At 44.5% G+C, this 23,646-nt stretch overlaps 1 protein-coding gene across 2 annotated transcripts in view; it reads left to right on the forward strand.

Annotated features, from left to right (window-relative positions):
* Positions 1-85: 85 nt before the first annotated feature.
* The window catches only part of ABHD18 (abhydrolase domain containing 18), a 52,474-nt gene continuing 28,913 nt past the window's right edge, over positions 86-23,646 (forward strand). The window contains exons 1-3 of one of the 2 annotated variants that reach the window (XM_074950845.1): positions 86-171; positions 6,937-7,045; positions 23,136-23,220. In XM_074950845.1, the coding sequence (XP_074806946.1) occupies positions 129-171; positions 6,937-7,045; positions 23,136-23,220 (237 nt within the window). In that variant the 5' untranslated portion in view covers positions 86-128. Of the gene's footprint in view, positions 172-6,936; positions 7,046-23,135; positions 23,221-23,646 lie in introns of those variants that run through there. The other variant, XM_074950846.1, reaches the window with a different exon arrangement.

Consider the following 23,646-nt stretch of genomic DNA (forward strand, 5'->3'; position numbering starts at 1 on the left):
CTAGTTTCCTCCCTGGTCCGCGACTCGGCTGCGCTCCGGAAGGGGCCGGCTGTGGGGTGGCACCGCCCCGGTAGCGACCTTCAGCCCTTCCCCGCCCCACACCATCGAGACCGGCTGGCCCTTCCCCCATGTGCGGCCGCAGGGAGCGCGGGAAGCCGCCTGCCCGGCTCAGTGAGTGACCCCGGGAAAGTGTCGGGCGGTGGGAGTCTCCGGCCGCAGGCGGGGACTTGCTGCCCGACGCGCCTCCATGCGGGGCGTGGGTGGGGACGGCGTCGCTCTTGTTTGCTGCTGGGGACGCCACTCGAAGGAGAAGGGCCCTGTCCGCCTGCGGTCAGTAACTCGGCGCCTCCAGTCTCAGGGGTGCGGGAAGCCGGGCTCGCCCCGCCGTCCTCTCCCTGTGGGTGCCCGGCCCGCCGCCCTTCCTGCTCCCTTCGCGGGAGAGCGCTTGCCTTGCCCTGGCCCGCTGGTGCCCAGCGTGTGCGCTTCCCTGCGGGTCTGCGTAGCAGCAGGTGCCCAGTGGTGCTGAAACAATCTTATAGCGGGGTTCTGAAGGCGGAAACTGTGTATCCCTAGTTCCAGCACCTGGCTGTGGCCATGCCCCCACCCCGACGCGGTCGTGATTGCTGTTTGAAGGCACGTCCCTATGTGTCCGTTTAAATCGATTTTGTCACCGCTCGCTCACCTGCCCCGCTCCAGAAAACCTCTGCGAAACTAATCCAGTCTTATCACAGTTTTGGCTTCATTCTTCTCCAACCTACAGTGGAAGGTAATAGCTTGGAAAAGAGGCGATTGGGGGGATATGATAGAGGTCTATAAAATCATGAGTGGTGTAGAGAAAGTAAATAAGGAAGTGTTATTTACTCCTCCCCATAATACGAGAACAAGGGGCCACCAAATGAAATTAATAGGTAGCAGGTTTAAAACAAACACACGAAAGTATTTTTTCACTCAACGCACTGTCAACCTCTGAAACTCCTTGTCAGAGGGTGTTTTGAAGGCCAATACTATAATGGGGTTCAAAAGAAAGCTAGATAAAGTCTTGGAAGATAGGTCCATCAGTGGCGTCCCTAGCCTCTGTTTGCCAGAGCCTGGGATTGGATGACAGGGCATGGATCACTTGATGATAACCTGTCTGTTCATTCCCTTTGGGGCACCTACCATTGGCCACTGTCAGAGGACAGGATACTGGGCTTGTTGGACCTAAAATTCTCATAGTTTAGTAGTGTCTTTAAAAAATAAACAAACAAACAAAAACCCTGGCCTACATTTCACCATCCCTAGAACAGTTTACAACTTTTGATTGAATGAAATTCAGAATATTAGGACACTTAGTTACTGTAAATTTTACTAGAATTTTGTGTTCCTCTCCCCTAAGTATCACCAATCTTATGTCATAGTGTAAATGGTAGTTTTAAAAATAAAACTGGCAGTAACTAACCACAGTAGACCATTGGTCATTTCTCCCCTCTTATTCAATTTTATAGTTAGTATCCTGGTACTAAATTGATAGGTTTTAAGGCCAGAGGGGGGCCACTATGATCATAAAGTGGACTTCTAAACAGCCCATTTCTTATGGCGATGTGTAGCGTACATATACGCCTGGTCCCCCAAGCATAGGTATAAATAGCAGTGTAGACAGTGAGACATTGCTTAGACCAGTGGCTCTCAGCCTTTCCAGACTACTGTAACTCTCTCAGGAGTCTGATTTGTCTTGGTTACCCCAAGTTTCACCTCACTTAAAAGCTATCTGCTTACAAAATCAGACATAAAATATAAAAGTGTCACAGCATCCTGTTATTGAAAAATTGCTTACTTTCTCATTTTTACCATATAATGATAAAATAAATCAATTGGAATATAAATATTGTACTTACATTTCAGTGTATAGTATATAGAGCAGTATAAACAAGTGATTGTATGGAATTTTAGTTTGTACTGATTTCACTAGTGTAGGGTTTCTCAAACTTCATTGTACCCCGACCCCCTTCTGACAACAAAAATTAGTGCATGACCCTGGGAAGGGGGACTGAAACCTCAGCCCCACCACTCTGCAGGGAAGGGGACAAAGCTTGAGGGCTTCAGCCCTGGGCAGGGGGACTGTAACCTAAGCCCCGCCAAAGTGGAAACCTGAGCCCCACCTCCCAGGGCTGAATCCCTCTGGCTTCAGCTTCCATCCTGGGTGGTGGGGCTCGGACTTTGGCTTCAGCCCCAAGCCCCAGCAAGTCTAATGCCAGCCCAGGGACCCCATTAAAACGGGGTTATGAACCACTTTGGCGTCCTGACCCACAGTTTGAGAATTGCTGCACTAGTGCATTTTACGTAACCTGTTGTAAAACTAGGCAAATATCTAGATAAGTTGATGTACCCCCTCAAAGACCTCTGCATACCCCCAGGGGTGTCCGTACCCCTGGTTGAGAACCGCTGGCTTAGGCTAGTAAAGACCTATCTGAAGCCTGTGGGTATGTACCTTGGTATATACCCTGCATCAGTGGTTTTCAAACTTTTTTTTCTGGGGACCCAGTTGAAGAAAATTGTTGATGCCCGCGATCCAGTGGAGCTGGGGATGAGGGGTTTGGGGCATGAGAGGGACTCAGGGCTGGGGCAGAAGGCTGGAGTGTGGGTGTGAGGGCTGCGGGGTGGGGCCGGGAATGAGGGGGTCAGGGTGTGGGAGGGGGCTCTGGGCTGGGGCAGAGGGTTGGGGTGCAGAAGGGAATCTGGGCTGGCGGTGCAGGCTCTGGGGTGGGGCCGGGGATGAGGGGTTTGGGGAGCAAGAAGGGGTTCTGGGTTGGGGGGGGTCAGGGCATGGGATTGGGGCATGCATATATTGAGTATAGAGTATATTGAGATAAAGAGAGCTGCTTAAGTATTTCAGTGTAAGTCATGTTTTCCAGACTCTGAATCATTCTTGTAGCCCTTTTCTGAACCCTTTCCAATGGGGTGGCTGCGGAGAGGGACTGTTACTCCTAGTTTCAGTCCTCTTTATTTCAAATGGTCCTGAGCTGCTGGGCAGTCCTAATGTGAATCAATGCAGTTAATTGAATACAAGGAATTGTCTCATCCTGTGTCCTAGCATCCTTTTAACATGCTCCAGTTGTCCAGCAGTGTGTTTTGGGGTTGATGTAATATCAGTTTATTTTCTTAAAATCACTTGTACTTCTGATCTAATATCTGTTATCCTGGCCAACCTCAGATCTGTTCAAAGTACATCTCATTTACTGATTGCTAATAGATAAACTGAACCAAAAGCCCTTCTGTTGAGTGAGCTTCTAATTGGTGATACGAAACTAGAGGGATATGACTCCATTTTTGGAAACTTCTTTTTTTTTCCAACTTGATGTTTGAAATCCATATTGCTATGTGGCCCCTTAATAGAAACGGAGTAACAGCTTGTGTAGCTATCAGATTTTTTTTTAATAATTTGACTGGAAGACTAGCAGAATTAACAGGCAGTAATGCTTAGCGTAGTTAAGAAATCAGGTGAATAAAATGTAATAAACAGGGTAAAAAAACACATTAGCAAAGGAGGAAAGACAGTTGAGATCAATAAAATATTTACTAGTAAGAGAGTCATTATAGATCAGCACTGAGCAGCAGCCAAGAACAGTAGCTAGAACCAAGCAGCAATTTTCAAGGTTTCTTGGTAAGTAAGGAAGCAAAATTTGTTTTGCAAGGGATGTTTGTTTTTGGGGTGGCTCTAACCTTGGCAATGGTGCCTTTTCCCTTCATTTTATATGGATTATTGCTGTAGTTGCAGCAGAGTTATAGCTCTCCTTTCTGAAAAAGAAAGGTTCTGAAAGCAGTTTTACTGGTTTACCCAAGTGTTTCTGATCTTGGCATGTTGCAAGATACCTATCTTTAAAATCATGTTCTGATGGTCCTCACATACATGTTTCAATGCTAACGTGACTGATGTCATGTCTCAGATTATTTTATATGACTGAAGCTGTTCATTAATCTAATTTTAAAAGATTAGAAGGCATTGAAGGAAAGAGAGTGGGATAAACGAAGCAAGATGGGGATCAGAATAACGTGACTTTAAAGTTCGCTGCTTGAGACTGGCAGGGCTAGGAATTAAGACTTCATACTACTAGAAAGCAAAATGTCCTGGCTTTTCAGTGGTTATAAAGCACTTATTTCTGTCCCTTAAATTTTATGTCAGAATTTAGGACCATTACTGCTTCTTTGGAGTAGCAGTATTTTGGGGAGTCAGGGAGGGGTTATGTTATGACAAGAAAGTATGAGTATCAGAGGGAAAATTACTTTTTGTAGTGACCCAGCCACTCCCAGTCTTTATTCAGGCCTAATTTGATGGTGTCAAGTTTGCAAATTAATTCCAGTTCTGTAGTTTCTCGTTGAAGTCTGTTTTTGAAGTTTGAAGCTTCTGCTTACAAAAATAGACATTTATTCTACATATTAGTTTTTATTTTGTTTACAAATGACTGAGATCCTTCAGTAGTTGGCCTTATAGACATGTGAAGTACTGCATTATTAGGGTGTGAATATTGATCATTTTTTTATATTTAAAAAAGCTTGCAATTGGAGTGTGGTATGGGCTCAAGTTAACAGCACTTCAGATACAAAACTAGATGAATAAAAACTACAATTGCATAAATTAACTTCCATTGTCAGTAGGTTGTAAGCAAGGTTCCTTAGATCATGCAGTGGATAGAGATTTGGAAATATGCTGATTATCCCATTTATCAGTACATGTTTCATACAACAAATGGTGTTTTGTTATACATTTAATTTTTTAGTTGATACAAAATCATCTGTTTTCTTAGGTGTAGAAAAATCCTGAAACTTCAATTGGAAGATCATATGCTCTGTGATGCACACAACCAATAGCTTAACTTTTTTGCCTGGTGTATCAAGTGCACAGAAGTGGCTTCGCATTATTTTAGTAAGTGTAGGTTTTTAACTAAAATTTTTGTCAGTAAATACTATTTACTGATCAAACTTCGACATAAGTAAGAAGCATCCTTCACTGAAAGGAATGCTGTCAAGGATTTTGATAGTATGATTTTCCAGTCATACCCCTTAACCAAGGGTGGCAAAAGTCCTTATGTAGAGGCAGTTGTACCTTCAAATAAGTCCTTTTACCATTATAACTTTTGTTTGGGGAACCGGTATAAACTATACCAACAAAAGAAATGTTGCTGGTATAAGCTGTGTCTCCATTAGGAGGATTTGCTGGTATAGCTCTATCAGCAAACCCTTTCTAGTGTAGCTAAAGCCTCAGTTACTGTCTCAGAGCTGCTAACTCTCAATTCATTGCAGCACTTCTCTGAAGAATGCTAATTTTGCAATATTATTTTCTTAGCCATCTCAGAGGCCTGTGGGAGGAATCACTCTGATGAATCTGTGAGGTACAATCACTTCAGGCTTGCAAGAACAAACAAGTTGTAAACAGAATAGTTAAATGGGGAATTAAGAATAAAATTAATTTCAGCCAGTATATTCTTCCAAAACTCAGTAAGGACAGGGCACTCCTGCAGCAGTGTTCCTGTACCCCACATTTCTAGCAAGTATCCATATCCTTAGCATCAGTCTCATGCATTTTTGTAGGGATCTGTTGTAATCTGAATGAAAGCTTTCTTTTTATATATTGTTGAAGGAAATGGACTTTCCTTTCTGAGTTATAGTACTGATCACAAAGTTAAAGCCAAGCAAATTTAATGATACATATTGGGACCATATAATTGCCTGCTGAATAGCAGCCTCTCACTTCAGTACCTCAGTAATATGTCTGTGTCTTGACTTCAAAGCGAATTGCAATTTAAAGTGCATTACAAATTTTCTAGAATTTGTATGCACTGAGAAATGTAGGGAGAAGTGGTAACAAAGCTCCGCTAATCATGGGATTAGTATTTTAAGTAATAGGATGCGCATAGTGCAAAGGTGACAAAAAGTAGTATGTCTGTTCTATAAAAGAGCTTTCCATGAAAAACTGGATTAATGATAATGAGGTCTTCCCAGATCTGAAAAGCATTTTTTCCACTCAGATTAGTTCATGTAAAATGGCCTACTCTCAGCATGATAAATAAATGTTATTTCACAGAGCATATATGTTTCTCTTACATCTGCAAGTAAATCAAACTCCCCACATTTTTTCAAGCTCTCTCAATCTACAAGGATTCCATTCCTAAAACTTGGCAGCATTATTGTGATCTGGGAATTTCTAACACCACTGAGTAACCTGCTTTGTGTCCCTCAAAGTTTACCCCTTTGTAGAACAAAATAATCTAATTACAATTAAGATGCATTCTTTCCAGATTATTTTCATGATACTATTGTGTACTGATATAAAAACATAACACGTGTTTGTGGATAAGATAAGCACTTATCACTCTGGTAACTTTGGATAATTAGTTTTCCTTTGAATATGGAAGTAACTGATTACATTTCCTTACAGGTTTGTTTTTGGTCAGAAACTTAACGGTATTTGAAATTATAATTAAAATGTTTCATGTCTATTCATAAATTGAGACTAGAACAGATGAAAGAGGTTGAAATATAGCTGATGGAACATGAATCTGAATTTCTTCTAGCATCTAAAATTGAAGGACCATATCTATGTTTCAAATCCAATTTTACAGAATAGGCTGCATCACAGTTTGTTACATCAAAATGATAGTTTTACTTCTGCAGTTTTTCTCTGGAAGATGAGAGTGGAATTCAGGGACTGAATGGGGGTAGAAAGGTTTTTTTCTAAGTTGTGTCTACCTGAGCCCTCAAAATTAAGCACTACAGATTATGCAGGTGTTCAAAATATGATCAGTTGGACTCTGGGCTTTGCTCCCTTGGGTTTGACTTTCCTTCAGAGGGGCTGTGATGCCTTGTTGAGCTTCTTTGCTGTGTCTGCTTCTTGGCTGAGAAGAAAAAATAAATGATATTCTTCCAAAACCACCTACTTAAGGCCTCATTTTCTCCTTTTAGATGTTAGCTTGCTACTAATGGGTGTGAGTAAACTGGATATTTTGTACAGACGGCTTCTCCTCACTAAACTTTTCATCCAAGGATGGGGAAGACCAGAAGATCTGAAAAGGTAATTATTTTTCCTCACAGAAAAAAAAAAATCACAGAATATTTCATACTGTTAATCTAAGTAAATTTAGTTTAAAGACTATGAACAGATAAATGTTTTTTACTAAAAATACAATGTTTTATTTTCAATTTTCTAAAAAAAAAAAGTAAAACAAAACATTATAGGATTAATTAGACTTCAGAAACTAAATATTTTAATTTTTAAATTAGTGCATTTATACACTAAACTATTTTATGGTAAGAAAAAAATACATGTTGCTGTTAAAAAGTCTGTTTAAAAACAAAGAATCCAATTAATGGAAACTTAAACACGGTGGTGCAGGAGAACGTATTTTAAAAGATCTTGAATTTATATAAAGCTAGCTAGATGGGTTGTGTTGTCCGAGGACAAAGCTTGTAAAATACCTTGGAAGGAGGCATCTCCTCTAAAATTAAAAAAGAAGTAACTAGGTGTCTCTCTTACTTAAAGGTTTATAAAGAAGTTAGTTTGCCAAATATAAACTTTAAAACATACAATGTAGGATAGGTATATGCCTTGCTTTCTCCATTTGGTTTCTCTTGGAAAAACTATGGCTACATTTTGCACATCCATTTTTAATGAGTTATATAGAGAGAAAAATCTCCTTTTAGAGTTGATTAAGAACAAGAAAGAGCTTTTGGTCTGCAGGTTTTGATTTCATGCTTGTTTAAGGTTTATATGTTAGCATGATATATTCACAAAAATTTAATGTAAAATAGTTTAATACGATGTTAATTCCCCTTGATGAATCTTTGAGTGGATTGATTTTAAAAAGCTTTTGCTTTTATACGAGCAACGTACTGTGGGTTTCTTAAAATTTAAATATTGAATAATTGAGTGTATAAAATGAATAATATATCATATTAGGCTAAAATGGAAATTACAGATCTAAATTTCTGAGAAATTGACTTTGTGCAAACATAAACACTACAAGCAAAGGAATACATTGAGCAAGAAACTGTTGTTGGGAAAGTTTTGTCTGGAGCAGTTGGTGGAGATCTGTAAATGTACGTTGAGACTACCAGAGAGATATAGTAGTAACCTTACAACACATCCTTAAATGGGAATTAGATAGCTTAGCCTCTTTTCCCAACCATTTGTCTGGTTTGTCTGTTTAGAGTTGTCCAAATTCAAACAAAAACTAAATTTCAAAATTTACTGCAAAACAAAATTTTTGAAAACATTTTGTTTTGAGTAAATAAAAACATTTAATTTTTATTTTGACATCTTTAATTTTTTAGAATATAATATTAAAAAAATCAAAACAGCATTTTGACCTTATCAAAATACTTTTCAATTTTTTTAAAAATGAAATTTTTCAAAATCACCGCATTCTCTCAGAAAATTTCATTTTCAGTGAAACAGCATTTTTTTTACAGGGGAAAAACGTTGTCATAAATTTTTCAGCGAGATGTACTATTTAGTTTGTAATCTCTCAGGGGTAGAGTCTGTTTTATATTTGTACAGTGCCTCGCACAATGAGGCCTCAGTCTTAGTTGGCACTGATTTAATGCTAATACTAGTAATAATGGTTTAAACTATTCCAAGGTATTTTAAGGATTATCACTGGTTAAATTAATTCCAAAATGTAGGATTCTTTAAGTGTATTGTCCACATATGTTCCACTTCAGGTGCACCTGAACCTCATGCACATGAGACCCTTTGAGTAGCAATGTCTGCTGGGGCTGCACCTGTGACCTGTGCACCCTCCAGCACTCTGTAGACAAATGTATAAAGGGCAGGGGCAGACTCAGTTGCTTTCCACTTCATTCTTACCTCCTGTGACTGCAGGAAGGAATGCCTGCCATCTCTGCCTCTGTGTTTGTGCCATTCCTCCACTCCAGAGTCAGCGAGAACATCCTTCACTGCAGCCCAGTCCTCTAAAGAGAGAGGCCTGAAGGAACACTGTTTGCATGGTGATGGGAGACATAGATCGTCCTCTCCAGTTCCAAACAGATCACGCTAGGAGGGAAGTCAAGGCTCAGATCGGGTTCCACTGGCCTTGGTGCACTTTTCAATAACCATTGATGTTCCCAGTATCTGTTACCAACGATCCAAGCAGCTGACACTGAAGCCAGCCTCAAGAGCACTCTTCAGATCTCTCTGGACCAGCACTGAAAGCACATTCTGACCAAGACTGTGCCTTTGGTAACTAAAACCTTGGCACTGACGTCTTTCACACCAACTTGATGATGGTACCGGCAACCCTTCCTTCTGAATCTTCACCTCTGGAGCCTCTCTTTGCAGTACCTGCACAGTTCACAGGATAGGAGAGTTGACAGTTCTGGAATAGCCTGAGTTTCCATTGCTCTCTTCTACTAAGAAACCCAGTGCCACCAGCTCAGAAGCCTCATGGTCCTACTCAAGAGATCTGCTTCACCCAACTGCTTTGGTCCCTGGACCCTTATGAGCCTACTCTGCCTGAAAGAGCATTCAGAAATCCACATGAGGGACTACAGCGACAATCACAAGCAGTACTTTGCACGGGACTCATCATGGCCTGCACCTCCTTCCAGAACCTCATGCAGGCATGGTCTTCCTGAGCCCTATATGGGATGCATCCTACTCACAAGACTCCTGTTGCATCTCAGGCAACTAGAGCAAGGTCACCCTTCCCTTGTAGGTCTCACTCACCTGGCAGATCATGCACCTGATGGAGAGAGTGAGCAAGAGGACTTTCACGAGACAGAAGCCCAACATGTCCGGACAGTGATTTTTGTCCTCTTCAGTGAACCGTTATAGTTTCAAACCAGCCTGATGACTGCTGGATCTTCCAAGAACTTCTCAGGAGGATAGCTGACATCTTGGAAATCCCAGTCAAGATAGGGCAAGAGAAGTCATACAAACTTCTCCATGTTCTGCACATGTTCTGGTCCCCAGTAGATTGGTAGTGCCAGTAAATAACAGCTTAATGCACAGGCACCAGCTTCCTCCAGACCCTGGGGGTGCTCAACCCCCTGTTCCACCACAGGCCCTGCCCCGACCCGACCCCTTCTCCCAAGCTCCCACCCCTGCCCTGCCTCTACCTGTCCCTGCTCCACCCCCACGGAACAGCTGATCGTAGTGGGTGGAAGGTGCTGGGAGGGAGCAGGAGGAGTTGATTGGCGGGGCTGCTGGTGGACGGTAGGCACTGCGGGGGTGGGAGGGAGAATCTGGCTGCTGGTGGATGCTAAACACCCACTAATTTTTTTTCGCCATGGGTGCTCCAGCCCTGGAACGCCCATGGAGTCAATACCCATGGCTTGCCTTAATGGAACCAGTTAGAGACCTTTGGACTCCTTCCTCTGTGATGCCTATATCTAAGAAAATGGACAGGCATTATCAGATCACCTCCAAAGGCTTTGAATAGTTCTTTAGCCATCTAACACTCGACTCTTTGATCATAGTCACTGTCCAAGAGAAGTCCAAACGACAGGGTCCACAGAAAGCAACTCCCAGGGTTAAAGATACTAAAATGTTGGTGGACCTCTTTGATTGGAATTTGTATTCTTCAGCCATCCTATAAGCATTCATTATTAACTACCAAGCACTCCTGGCCAAATGCAGCTTTCTGAACTGGGATCATGCATCCCAATTCACCAACAAACTCCAACAGGAACACAACAAGGAATTTAAATCCCAGGTGCAGGAGGAACAGCTGGTTGCATGGACCTCAATACAGGTTGTTCACAACACCTCACCTACAGTGGCTAGCATAATAGCAATTCATTGGGCCTCTTAATGCAGTCCTTGAGAATACAGAAGGAGGCTCAAGCAACCATAGAGTGCTTCCCTTTTGAGGATTCTGACTTTTTTTTAGTAATACGGATGAGGCTGTTTGCCTCAGACAGGGCCGAGGCTTGTACCATCTCCTTCGTGGAGCGAAGATGCATACACCCAGATAGCAAAAGATTGTCTTTGGTGTCCTTCAACATGCAGACACAACCATCTGAGTACTATTACAGACAGCAGAGACTGTTTGAGCCACTGAAGAAGAGGCAGAAGTTCCAGATGAAGATATCTTCTGCCCCTTCCTCCTCTGACGCACACCTTCCATCTACCTTGCAATAGGAGGTTTGAATGTGCAGTTGAGCCTTGCAGAGCCAGCAGATCCAGCTCTTTCTCTCCTTTTGAGAGCTGTTTGTTTTGGGAGGTATGGAACCAAATTACCTGGGACCAAAGTGTTCTGGAGTCCTTTGGACAAGGATTCTCTATCCAGTTTCAGTCCCCTGCAAACCTTCCCCACCTCATCCCCAATCCCTTGTGGGACCCCTCTCATGAGATATTGTAGGAGGGAGTCCACTTCCTTCCTGAGCAGTTCAGAGCAGTAAAAGAATGCCCTTGGAATTCCAGGGCAGGGTGGGTTACTTTGATCATAAGCAGAAAGGGGAATTGCACCCCGTCCTGAAACTCTGACTCAAATTCAGCTATGGGTTCAAGTTCAGGATGGTGATGCTGAGTCCATAATCTCCACCTAGGATCCTCAAGATCGGTTTGCAACTCTACTTACAAGACACACACTTTCATATTGCAATTCACTTGGCCACAAAGAAATATTTCAGCTTACTTGTGGGAAAGTCTTACTACTAATGCAGAGTGCTTCTCTATGGCCTCTCTCTCTCTCTTTGACCTTGAGGGTCTTCCCAAGTGCATGGAAGTCATGGTTTCTCATCTGAGAAGGAAAGACATTTTAGTCTATTCTTACCTCAGTGACTGGCTGATTTGAGCTGGTCACCTCAACACCTGAACGACTCTATTTGAGTAGTTCTGAATCTCTTTGCTGCATCAGACCTCAGTCAATGGAATGAAGTCACCCTTACATCTTGTTAAAGCATAAAAGTCATAGAGGTAGTATGGGCTCCTGTCTGCCAGAGAACAGGTTTCTCACCATTCTAAGCCTTGTCAACAGCTTCATTCACACCCTTAACATTAATCAGAACATACCTAAGACTCATGGGTCACATGGCCTCCTGCTCCCACATGACACATTTGCCACCTGTACTCTATGCAAGGGTGGTTGAGATCAATGTATTTATTCAGCAGGTACCTAAGACATGTTGGTCACAATCCCCCAGGATCCTTTCCTTGTTAGATTGGTCGAAGGACATCTACATGTCTACAACAGATTGCCCATCTCCTCACCGATCCCCAGCATGACATTGGTGACAGACAAATGTACATTGGGGAACTCAGCTGGACCACCTTGTGATGCTCTGTACCTCGGGGGAACACCCTACACCAGTGGTTCTCAAAGCCGGTTCGCCGTTTGTTCAGGGAAAGCCCCTGGCGCTCTGGACCGGTTTGTTTACCTGCCGTGTCCGCAGGTTTGGCCGCTCCAGGCCAAAGGGGGCTGCGGGAAGGGCAGCCAGCACGTTGGCCTGGAGCAGTGAACCGCGGCGAGTGGGAGCCGCGATCGGCTGAACCTGTGGACACAGCAGGTAAACAAACCGGTCCGGCACACCAGGGGCTTTCCCTGAACAAGCGGCGGACCGGCTTTGAGAATCACTGCACTACACCTCCATGTTCATCTTTATAAAATGATTGGGTGGTATCCAATGCAAAGTTTGTCATGTTGAGTGTCTTCGGAAGGCTCATAATGCACTGAGCATGTAACAATTATAGTAATTGTTACAGTAATTTTATAGTAAGCTTAAAGGTGAGGCTGAAAATGTATCCTCATGGCTTAAAGCAAGCCCATGCAAAAACTCCCCAGGAACAGAGAGGCAGTTCACGCCTTATCAGGGCATGGATGGAACAAACCCAGCCAGCCTCACAGGAACAATGGACACTGGTTTAGGCAGCAACAAAAGAATCTATTAGACCCTTGAGGGAGTCATCCCTTTCCTTTGGTCAGTTTGGGACTGCGATTAGGTAATGCTCACTTGACTGGGGGGGGGGGCGCAAAGCCAAGAGGAAAGGAAGGACATGATAAAAGGGAGACACATTTTGCCATGCTCTCTCTCTCCTACCTACATCTACAGACACCACCACCACCAAGTGACTGAATCGCTGATCAAAGGGGAGAGCCTGACTGAAAAGTAACCAGCCAGCCTGTGGTGAGAAGCATCTAAGGGCATGGCTACACTTGCAGATGTAGAGCGCTTTGAGTTAAACCCGCCTTCGGAGAGCGCAGTAGGGAAAGCGCTGCAGTCTGTCCCCACTGAAAGCTGCAAGCACACTGGTGTGGCCATATTTGCAGCACTTGCAGCGGCATTGGGAGTGGTGCATTATGGGCAGCTATCCCACAGAGCACCTCTTCCCATTCTGGCACTGTGGCTTGTGGGAAGGGGGTGGGGGGCATTCTGGGTCCTGTCCCATACCCTGTGATGCATCGGTGCGCATCCCAGCAATTTCTGTGTTTCCATCCACATTTGGCGCCATCTTTCAATGTTTTTTGTATTGCGCGCTCTGTCTTCCCTTTTAGTCTGCGGGAATGGAGCCCGAACTGCTGAGGAGTATGCTGACGAGTCTCGCTAGCGTGTCAAGTTTGGCAGTCGAGTTATTCCTTATGATCCAAAGTGACAGTGAGGGCTCCGATGATGATATCGACTCGAGTAACGCATATGACACGAGTTTGCTTGTGGCATTCACAGACATGCTCACCACTGTGGAATGCCGCTTTTGGGCTCGGGAAACAACCACTGCGTGGTGGGATCACATCGTCATGCAAGTCTGGGATGACGCGCAGTGGCTGCAGAACTTTCGGATGAGAAAAGTCACTTTCATGGGACTGTGTGAGGAGCTCGCCCCCATCCTGCGGCGCAAGGACACGAGATTGAGAGCTGCCCTGACGGTGAAGAAGCGGATGGCTATTGCGATCTGGAAGCTGGCAACTCCAGAGAGCTACCGATCAGTCGCTAACCAGTTTGGAGTGGGAAAGTTGATCATTGGAACCGTTTTGATGCAAGTTTGCATGGCCATTAATCGCATCCTGCTCAGAAGAACCGTGACTCTGGGTAACATGTGTGAAATTGTGGATGGCTTTGCACAAACGGGTTTCCCTAACTGCGGAGTGGTGACAGATGACACACACACTCCAATTCTGGCACCAGCCCACCTAGCCTCTGTCATAACATACAGCTAAGGGTAGCCTAGAATTCCTCCTTACCTGTAAGGGATTAAGAAGCTCAAATAACCTGGTTCGCACCTGACCAAAAGGACCAGTGGGGAAAGAAGATACTTCCAAATCTGGGGAGAGGGAAGGCTTTGTTTGTGCTCTTTTTTGTGTGTTCTCTGGGGAAGCAGAGAAGCATCAGGTCAGAAAATTCCTTCTCCTAAAATCATCCTAAAATGAGTCTCAATATTGCAAAAAGAGTAAGTAAATAAGGCAAGGAGCGTTAAATTATCTTTTGTTTTTAGCTTGTGAATTTTCCCTGTGCTTAGAGGGAGGTTTATCCCTGTTAAGGTTTGCCTAGAGGGGAATCCTCTGTGTTTTGAATTGGATTACCCTGTAAAGTTATCTTCCATCCTGATTTTACAGAGGTGCTTCTTTTACTTTTACTTTTTCTTTCTCTATAATAAAGTTCTGTTTTTTAAGAATCTGGTTTACTTATTTGGTTAGTATATTATTCTCAAGCCTCCCCAGGAAAGGGGGTGAAGGGACTCGGGGGGGCTATTTTAGGGAACAGGAACGCCAAGTGGTCCTTTTCCTGAATCTTTGTCTAACTCACTTGGTGGTGGCAACAGTACCCATCCAAGGACAAGAAAGGGTTTGTGCCTTGGGGAAGTTTTTAACTTAAGCTGGTAGAAATAAGCTTAGGGGGTCTTTCATGCGGGTCCCCACATCTGTACCCTAGAGTTCAGAGTGGGGAGGGAACCTTCACAGCCTCCGAGTACATTAATCAGAAGGGGTATTTCTCTATGGTTCTCCAGGCGCTTGTGGATCACCGTGGGCGTTTCATTGACATTAACGCAGGCTGGCCCGGAAAGGTGTATGACTCATGCATCTTTTGGAACACTGGCCTGTTCAGGAAGCTGGGACTTTTTTCCCAGACCAGAAGATCACAGTAGGGGAAGTCAAAATGCCCTTTGTGATCCTTGGAGACCCCGCTTACCCTTTAATGCTATGTGGCTCATGAAACCCTACACAGGGAGTCTTGACAGCAGCAAGGAGCAGTTCAACAACAGGCTGAGCCGGTGCAGAATGGCTGTGGAGTGTGCTTTTGGCTGTTTAAAGGGCCGCTGGCACCCTCTGTATGGGAAGCTGGACCTGGCCAATGACAGCATTCCCCGCGGTTCTATCTGCGTGGTGTACCCTCTATAACATTTGTGAAGGGAAGGGTGAACGATTCACTCAGGCATGGAACTCGGAGGTTCAACACCTGGAGGCTGAATTTGAACAGCCAGAGAGCAGGGCTATTAGAGGGGCCCAGCGCGGGGCTGCAAGGATTAGGGATGCCTTGAGGGAGCAATTTGAGGCTGAAAGCCACCAGTAATGTCTGGTGCCCTGCATGGGAGTGAAGTGCAGTGGTTCCAATGTTAGTAGGAATCTGTGTTTTCTACACTGACTTGCAGTGCCTGTTTCTTTCCTGGGCTAAGGTATCTTTTACTTTATGCAGTAATAAAGAATGTTTTCAAAGCCAAAAAATGCATTTATTGAAAAGAAAATTCATTTTTTGAAAAGAAACACAACTGCTTGGGAAACAGAAAGGGCAAGGGTGTGGGATGGAGAGGGGAACGGTACAATCAGAGATTTGCGTATGTCCTGTTATCATACTCAGTCTTCCTGTCTGGAGTGCTGTGTAATGAGTGCTGCACTTCAGGATGGCTATACTGCATGGTGATGGGGGTTGAGTGCAATGGGTAAGGGTCGTAGTTTTCAGGGCTCGGTGGTGGCGGTAAGAACCCAGATTTTGGGGAAAGAGGGCTGGAGGTGACATGGGATCACAAGGGAAAGAGTTTTGAGTGCATGGCTACAAGCACCTGGATAGAGTCTGATTGGCACTCCATTATGCTTATCAGCCGATCCGTGCTTTGCTGCTGGAGCACTGTGCTTTTGTGCCGGCGCTCCTCCTTTCACTGTCTCGCCACTCCTGCACTTTTTGATTTTCATTACTTGAATGCTGCACTACTTCATGCAACATGTCTTCCTTGCTTCTACGTTGCCTCTTTCTGATTCTTTGGAGTCTTTCGGCCGGTGATAACACGGATGGCTGAGATCTCAAGGTTGCATCTGTGAAGGCAAAATGCAACACTTAACAGAGGCAGCATTGTTCACACCAGACAGCGCAATGAAGGGCAAGCACAGTCTACACAATAGCATAATTTGCTCATCCCAAAGTGAGTGCACATAACCCACGGGAGCCCCAGAATGGTGAGTAAGCACAGGGTCAAGCGTGACTGATTGTTTCACAACTGTGCTGCCCTCTGGGTTTCTGTGCCTTGGGGAGAGCCAACAGCAGCAGGGGGCCCCTATACTGAACACTGTCCCCACATTTTCCAGGAGTTCTTCCTGGAAGATATCTCGCTGCTGAGGGTGACCTGGGAAGCAAGGGGAGGGTCTTCTACTACAATGCGGCTTCCGCCCTGGCCCATATGCAGCTTGCCTGTGTGCAGCCATGGTCCCCCCGCCCCTCACAGCACAGTGGCGCAGACATGTTAGCCTTACAGGGGCAAGGACAACAGTGGCTCTCCCAAGAAACCTGCCCAAGCGGATTGCCCACGTTCTGGATGAGACCTTTGAAGAGATCACTGAGGCTGATTACCGCAATGTGATAAAGCACATCAACTCCCTATTCCACATCTAGGCATGCATGCAGCCCTAACCCTCCTCACCCCAAGAGCCCGCACCAAATAACTTCCTTCCCAAAATAAAAGTCACTTACCGGGAACCTCCTCTGGTGTATGTCCTTCCCCAAGCACTGGCCGCCGCAACTGGCTATTTTCCTCCTGGCTTGAGAACAGCTCCTGGCTGCATGCATCTAGGGATTCTGGGGTGTCTTTCTCCGCCTCAACACCCTCACTCCTGCTTTGCTGCTCTTCCTCCTGCCTTGCTGAACTGGTCTCTGAAGTGTCCATGGTGGTACCCGGAGTGGAGGTGGGGTCGGCTCCAAGTATCACGTCCAGCTCTTCGTAGAAACGGCAGGTCATAGGGGCAGCACCAGAGCGGCTGTTTGCCTTGTGGGCTTTGCGGTAGGTATTCCGCAGCTCCTTCACTTTAACCCTGCACTGCAGTGTGTCCCAGTCATGGCCCCTTTTCTTTATGTCTGCCCAAAGATATTGTAATTCCTACGGCTGGAGCGCAGCTGGGATTGGACAGCTTCCTCCCCCGAAACACTGAGGAGGTCCAGCACCTCGCCATTGCTCCATACTGGGGATCGCTTGGCGCGTGGAGGCATGATCACCTGAAAAGATTTGCTGAGAGCACTCCACGCCTGGCTGAGCAAACAGGAAGGGGATTTTCAAAATTCCCAGAGAATTTAAAGGGTGGGTCTGACAGTCGGTCACCTGAGGGCAGGGCAGTAGAGTTCAAAGTGATGACAAGAGTGGCTAGAACAGGCATTATAGGACACTTCTGAAGGCCGATCAGAGCACACTAACAGATCAGGGCGTCCAACACTGGCATCGTGGCGCTCCAGCAGGGGTGCACAAAACGTTATTCCACTCACCGAGATGGAGTACTATGAGTGCTCTAGCTGCGGAGTCAGAGCACTCTACGTGCCTTGCCAGTGTGGATGGGTAGTGAGCTAGTGCGCCCGGGGCTCCTTTAATGCACTTTAACTCGCAAGTGTGGCCAAGCCCTAAGTTTGTAAGGACATTGAAAGTGTTAAAATCAGCTTAGAATGCGTTTTGCTTTTATTTCATTTGACCAAATCTGACTTGTTATGCTTTTACTTGTAATCACCTAAAATCTGTCTTTATAGCTAATAAATCTGTTTGTTTATTCTACCTGAAGTAGTGTGTTTGGTTTGAAGTATGTCAGAGACTCCCCTTGGGATAACAAGCCTGGTACATATCAATTTTTGTTAAATTGACAAACTTGTATAAGCTTGCAGCGTCCAGCAGGCATAACTGGACACTGCAAGACGGAGGTTCCTAGGGTTGTGTCTGGGACTAGATATATTGGCTAGTGTCATTCGGTTGCTAGTAGCTGGGAGCAGATTACATGCCGGAGGCTATGCGTGAATAGTCCAGGAGTGGGGGCTCTCACAGCAGAGCAGGGTAAGACTGGCTCCCAGAGTCAAAGATTGGAGTGACCTAGCAGATCACCAGTCCAGATAACACCAGAGGGCAATGTCTCACACCTCCGGACCCAGTGCCTCTGGCCCCCCTCAGGAAGTGAGCTGTCATATAAATACCCTGGAGTTGAGAACCATTTGGCTAGCATACATAAGTCTTTCTCTTGGTGTTTTGAGATGCCATAGTACAGGTGCTTACAGACATGTCCTATAGCAACAAGCAAGAAGGTGTTGGTCTGTTGCCCCTGTGCCAAGAGACAGTCCACCTTTGGTAGTGGTGCATCAGCCACCATTTTACCACTAGCCCTCCACCTTCCCAGGCTATGAAACCTCGTGGTGGACCATCTCACCGGGTGGACAATACTCTAAGCAACTATTCAATAGTTGTCCAAGATGGCATTCAGCAAGACATCTTTCACAGGTGGTGATTCCCAAAATTGGTTCTGATTGGATGTGAACAGGTCAAGGAGTGCTGCAGATTCTGCTCCAGAGGAGGAACCTGTGCTGGCTCCCTGGACACCCTACTGAGCCCATGGCCACCAGGGCTCTTGTGTGCTTGCTTACTACCCTTGCCAATTCCCCAGATGCTGAGAGTTCTCAGGAAGATCATACAGGATGCCGCTATAATGATGAAAGCCTCAGCGTGGCCTGTACAGTTTTGGTACTCGGACTGCATGCACCTGTCATCATGGTCCCTGATCATGCTCCTAACACACCCAGACATGAATGCACAATCAGGGAGACAAGTCCTGCACCTGGATCCAGCATCCCTCTCTCTCACAGCCTGGATGCTGGCTGGCTGATGTCTCTTGAGAGGGTAGCAAGCCTTGTGGATACGGGGGAAACAGTAGATGAGGTATATCTCGACTTTGGTAAGGCTTTTGATACTGTCTCGGATGACCTTCTCATAAACAAACTAGGGAAATACACCCTAGATGGAGCTACTATAAGGTGGGTGCGTACTTCCAATTTCTTTAACGGATTGGAAAACCATTCCCAGAGAGTAGTTGTCTGTGGCTCACAGTCAAGCTGTAAGGGGATATTGAGTGGGGTCCCACAGGGATCAGTTATGGCATAGAGAGTGCACTTGTAAAGTTTGTGGATGATACCAAGATGGGAGGGGTTGCAAGTGTGTTGGAGCTTAGGTTTAAAATTCAAAATAATCTGGACAAATTGGAGAAGTGATCTGAAGTAAACAGGATGAAATTCAATAAGGACAAATGCAAAGTATTCCACACAGAAAGGAACAATCAGTTGCACTGTAGCATGGTGTGCACTCACTGCCACGGCACCTCCTGCTGGTTACCTCAGGAATTAGCTTTTCCATCTCCAGAGCGCCTTCTGTTGGGCTGTGTCTCTCCTGCTGTTGCTACTTGTCTTACTACTGGTGTCAGTGTAGGCCCCATGACCCGTGGTGCCCCTTCTCTGGGGTACTGCCCCACAGTAGTGCTCCCAGACGGAGGGGTCCTCCCTTTCCTGGGGAACTTCAATCCCCTATTCCCACCTCGCCTCAGTGACCCACCATTGCCAGTCTTCATCTAGCCCCGTCCCTCGGGCAAACTGCAGTCTGAAGTGGCCACTCATCATCAGCAAGGAGGTTGGACCGGCTGCCTCTTCCTTCCCTGGCTGCTTCCCCACAGCCCCAGTACCTCCTCAGGCCTTGGAAGCAAAGCCTCAGCCGGGGAGTTCGCCAGGCTGGAGCTCCTCAGCTCCTCCTGCTCTTCCCACCACTGCTCTGTCCAAGGTACCCCTTTCTGCTTGCAGGCAGCCAGTCTTTCCCTCTCCAAGGCTGGAGAGAGATTGGCAGCCCTCTGGCCCAGCAGCCCTTTTATAGGGCCCATCCTTTATGCCCTCTGCCTCCACAAGGCGCAGCCTAAGAAGACACTGATGTCAAAAAGATTCTTATTTAATGTATTTGGGCCCATTCTTGCCAGAAGTGGAGTACATGTGGAGAATACATCTCGAAGAATTAAGTTACTGTAGAGTAAGTAAATAGTTACTTCTTTTAAGGTTAAAAAAAAACCCCAAACCTTTAAAACAGATGTGATCTTTAATTAAAAATATATTTGGAGAAAACAGTATTTTGTTTGGACTTAAACATTCTTATGCAATGTTTGCTATCTAAATCTTGTAGCATTATACTAATATATGAAAACCAGAAACTTTACTAGTCTGTTCAGGTTCACAGAAGCACAAAGAACAGATAGCATAAATGGTTTAAAGTAAATTCCACTTTGCAGATATTTTTCCCCCAATGTTGTTAATTTACGGTATTTTTATAACAGAGGTTGAAACTTTAGAACTATACTTTCTGAGGACTATAAAATGAATATTGTCCATTTTTGACCTTTTTGTGAGCATTGAGGTGGAGTTATAGTGACTCACTTTTTTCACAGATTATGGGCCAGATTAACCCTGGTAAAACTCCATAGGACTAAATGACTGAATTTGGTGTGGCATATTCTGCACTAATTAGTATTGGTATCTAACAAACAATCTCATCCGCACGTAATTTAAAGGTATCCTGGGAATTTTCCAACCTCAGCCATGCTCCTTTAGTTCCTTGTTGTATAAAGTGCTCATAATTTGTGCTGCTAAACTAAACTAGTGGGAGGAATCCCCTTTCTCATCCTACGAAGTCCCTGGGACAGGGTTTCATGGTTAATGCTAATTTTGGCTGTTGATCTGTTGTATGGCAAGTCACTTGAGAATTTTGGCCCAATACCAACTGACTTCATAACTTCCATTCAACCCTGTCTATGTCCATTGAAAATAGAATAGGGGAAAACTTCAGAGCTGTTTGTTACATGTAACATTCTATTATTAGAAAAAGTCATCCTTTTGAGGATCAGACTCATTTTAATTTGGATGAATGGGAAGGGGAAGCATTTGATTAAGATTAATTTATTTTCTTTGTGACTATAGAAAAACAGAATGGTATTTTCTAAATATGTTCAAAATAAAATTCCAAAGGGTAATCTGGATGAGCTGCACCAGAGATATTGTAACATTTGGGGGAATTATCTCTCAACCACTAATGCTCCCAGAAAATCAGTAGAGTCAGGCAAAGGCACGTGAATATTTTCCAGAAAACTGTTACATGTATCTGAAATAATGAGTTAAAATGGAAACCATTTTATAACTAACTGTAGCATTTGTTATAATTCACATTTCTGTATAATAGGGATTTAAAAAGCCAAAAACCCAAACATACCAACTAGATAAAAATACTATGTTGTGGAGCAGAAATTGGTTAGATTGCAGGATATACTGGGGGGAAGTCAGCTTATTCCATGTGTATAATAACTTATGTAAAACTAGGAAAGTAAGTGTCGTTTGATATATATCGCAGGTGCAAATGTACCTATAATTATGACTGTAGTTCTGACCCTGACATCTACTGGAATTTTCTTCCTGAGCAAAGATACGGGAAAAACTACAGAAAATACAAAGAGGTTGAGAGAGAGCCACTCGCCAGTGTTCTCTTTTAGAGACACTGGTACTTTGCATGCCAGTTGATTTATTGCCAGCTCTTATTCCTATATTATGTCCTAGCAAAGGTCATAAGCTATTGCTGGAAAAAATGTTAGCCCACTTTCCCCCTGCCAGTGCAAGATCTAGTTCCTATGTAGTTGGCTTAGCTAATGTTAACTTACTTTACTAAGCTTTATTCCATGCTGCAGGTGTCACTTTAACTGTGTTCTGTAGTTGGCTTCCCTATAGGGGATCACATAAGTGCCATTTTCCCCATATTTGGGATTGAATTAAGGCTCTGTCCCCACACCCTTGCCTTGTGCTATGGCCCTGTACCCTACCAAGTAGCAGCAAGAAGATGGCCTGCCTCCTCTCCAAGCAAGACAAAGGCAGCAGCATAGGCCCCTATACGTTTGTCCCCTGTCTTCCTTGGCAGCAGCAGTCCCCTCTCCCTCACTCTGAAGAGGCAGGAGTGAGGCCTCAGTGGGTATGTCTACGCAGCATAGAAAACCGTGTGGCTGGCCCGTGCCAGCTGACTCAGGCTCAGGTTACAGGGCTGTTTCATTGCTGTGTAGACTTCCAGGCTTGGGCTGGAGCCCAACCTCTGGGACTCTCCCACCCTGCGGAGTCCTAGATCCCAGGCTCTAGCCTGAGCCTGGAAGTCTACATGGCAATGAAACGGCCTTGCAGCCTGTGAACCCGTGTCAGCTAACACTGGCCAGCTGCCGGTGTCTAGTTGCTGAGCAGACACATCCAGTGTTACACCCTGGGTCCTGGGCTAATTTGCTGTGGTGGGCGGACCCACCATTTCACTTTTCTTCTGAGGCAGTATTGGACAGGGTCCTCTAGAGCCATAGGGCTTGCAGTTAACACCCTATTGAGATGGATGTGGCAGTTAACTCTGCTCAGATCTATTGTTTCAAGTGATCTGCAGATTCAGGTAGGTGTCGCTGTATCAATTACTCGGGCCACACTTTCAAGTATTTCTTTGCAACAATGAGGACTAAACTTAATTTTTCTTAAAATGAATGAGAGTCTGGTGTAATCACATGACTCCAGGAGCTAGTATTCTAGGCCTGGCCCTGTAATGTTTATGCCTTAATCTGACCTAGGCTGAATTTGGAAGTTAAATCTTCATAAAAAAAGGTATAAAATAATGTTTTTAAAAAATTGGCAAAACCAAGCAATGTAGTAAAACAATTCTAGCTATTCCTTTTCTGCAAAAGCCAAACTGATACAGCTCTCACTAGGCTGGTATACTCAGAAATGAGAGGTTGATTTCAAATTAAATAACTTCCTGGCCTTTGTCTCTCCTTTAGTTTAGCCTCTTTCATACAGGAAAGATGTACAAATTCAGATAAAAGCATGACTTCCGATTTTGATGTAAAGAAATACTCAGTTAAAAAAGGCTTGACTCTGTTCTGTATCTTGCTTTTTAACAGAATATTTGAATTCAGAAAGATTATTGGAAACCGGGAAAAATGCCAGAAGCTGGTTCCAAGAGATTATCCAGTGTTCATTGACAAGGTATTCAATAGCAAAAAATGTAACTGTACCTAAAATTATGTTCCCACATATTATATATGAGTGAAGTGAAATTAAGTCTTTAGTAAGCTCTCTGTACTGGAGAGGAAAGAAGTTAAGTTTGGTGCAATGTGAATTGTAGGTTTTATTGATGATTTGGCTCAGCCTAATGTCAGTACAGCATGTGTTACTGATTTGAGATCAGAATTCAGGGCATGATCTTGGGATATCAGAGTGGCAGAAGAAACGTGGTAAGCATTTGTGGGGGGAGTATGTAGTTTGCGCTAGTAGTTCCTCTGTCTGACTGAGAAGTGGCATTGAAAGATTCCAGAGGGATGCACCAAGCTGTCCGTCGGTGAAAAGACCACTGAAATATTAAAGAAAGGAGTAAATATATAGGGGAGGGTGTAGAGGTGGTTGGAGATTATA

This window comes from Natator depressus, chromosome 4 (genome assembly GCF_965152275.1).
Source record: "Natator depressus isolate rNatDep1 chromosome 4, rNatDep2.hap1, whole genome shotgun sequence".
Classification (NCBI taxonomy): domain Eukaryota; kingdom Metazoa; phylum Chordata; order Testudines; family Cheloniidae; genus Natator; species Natator depressus.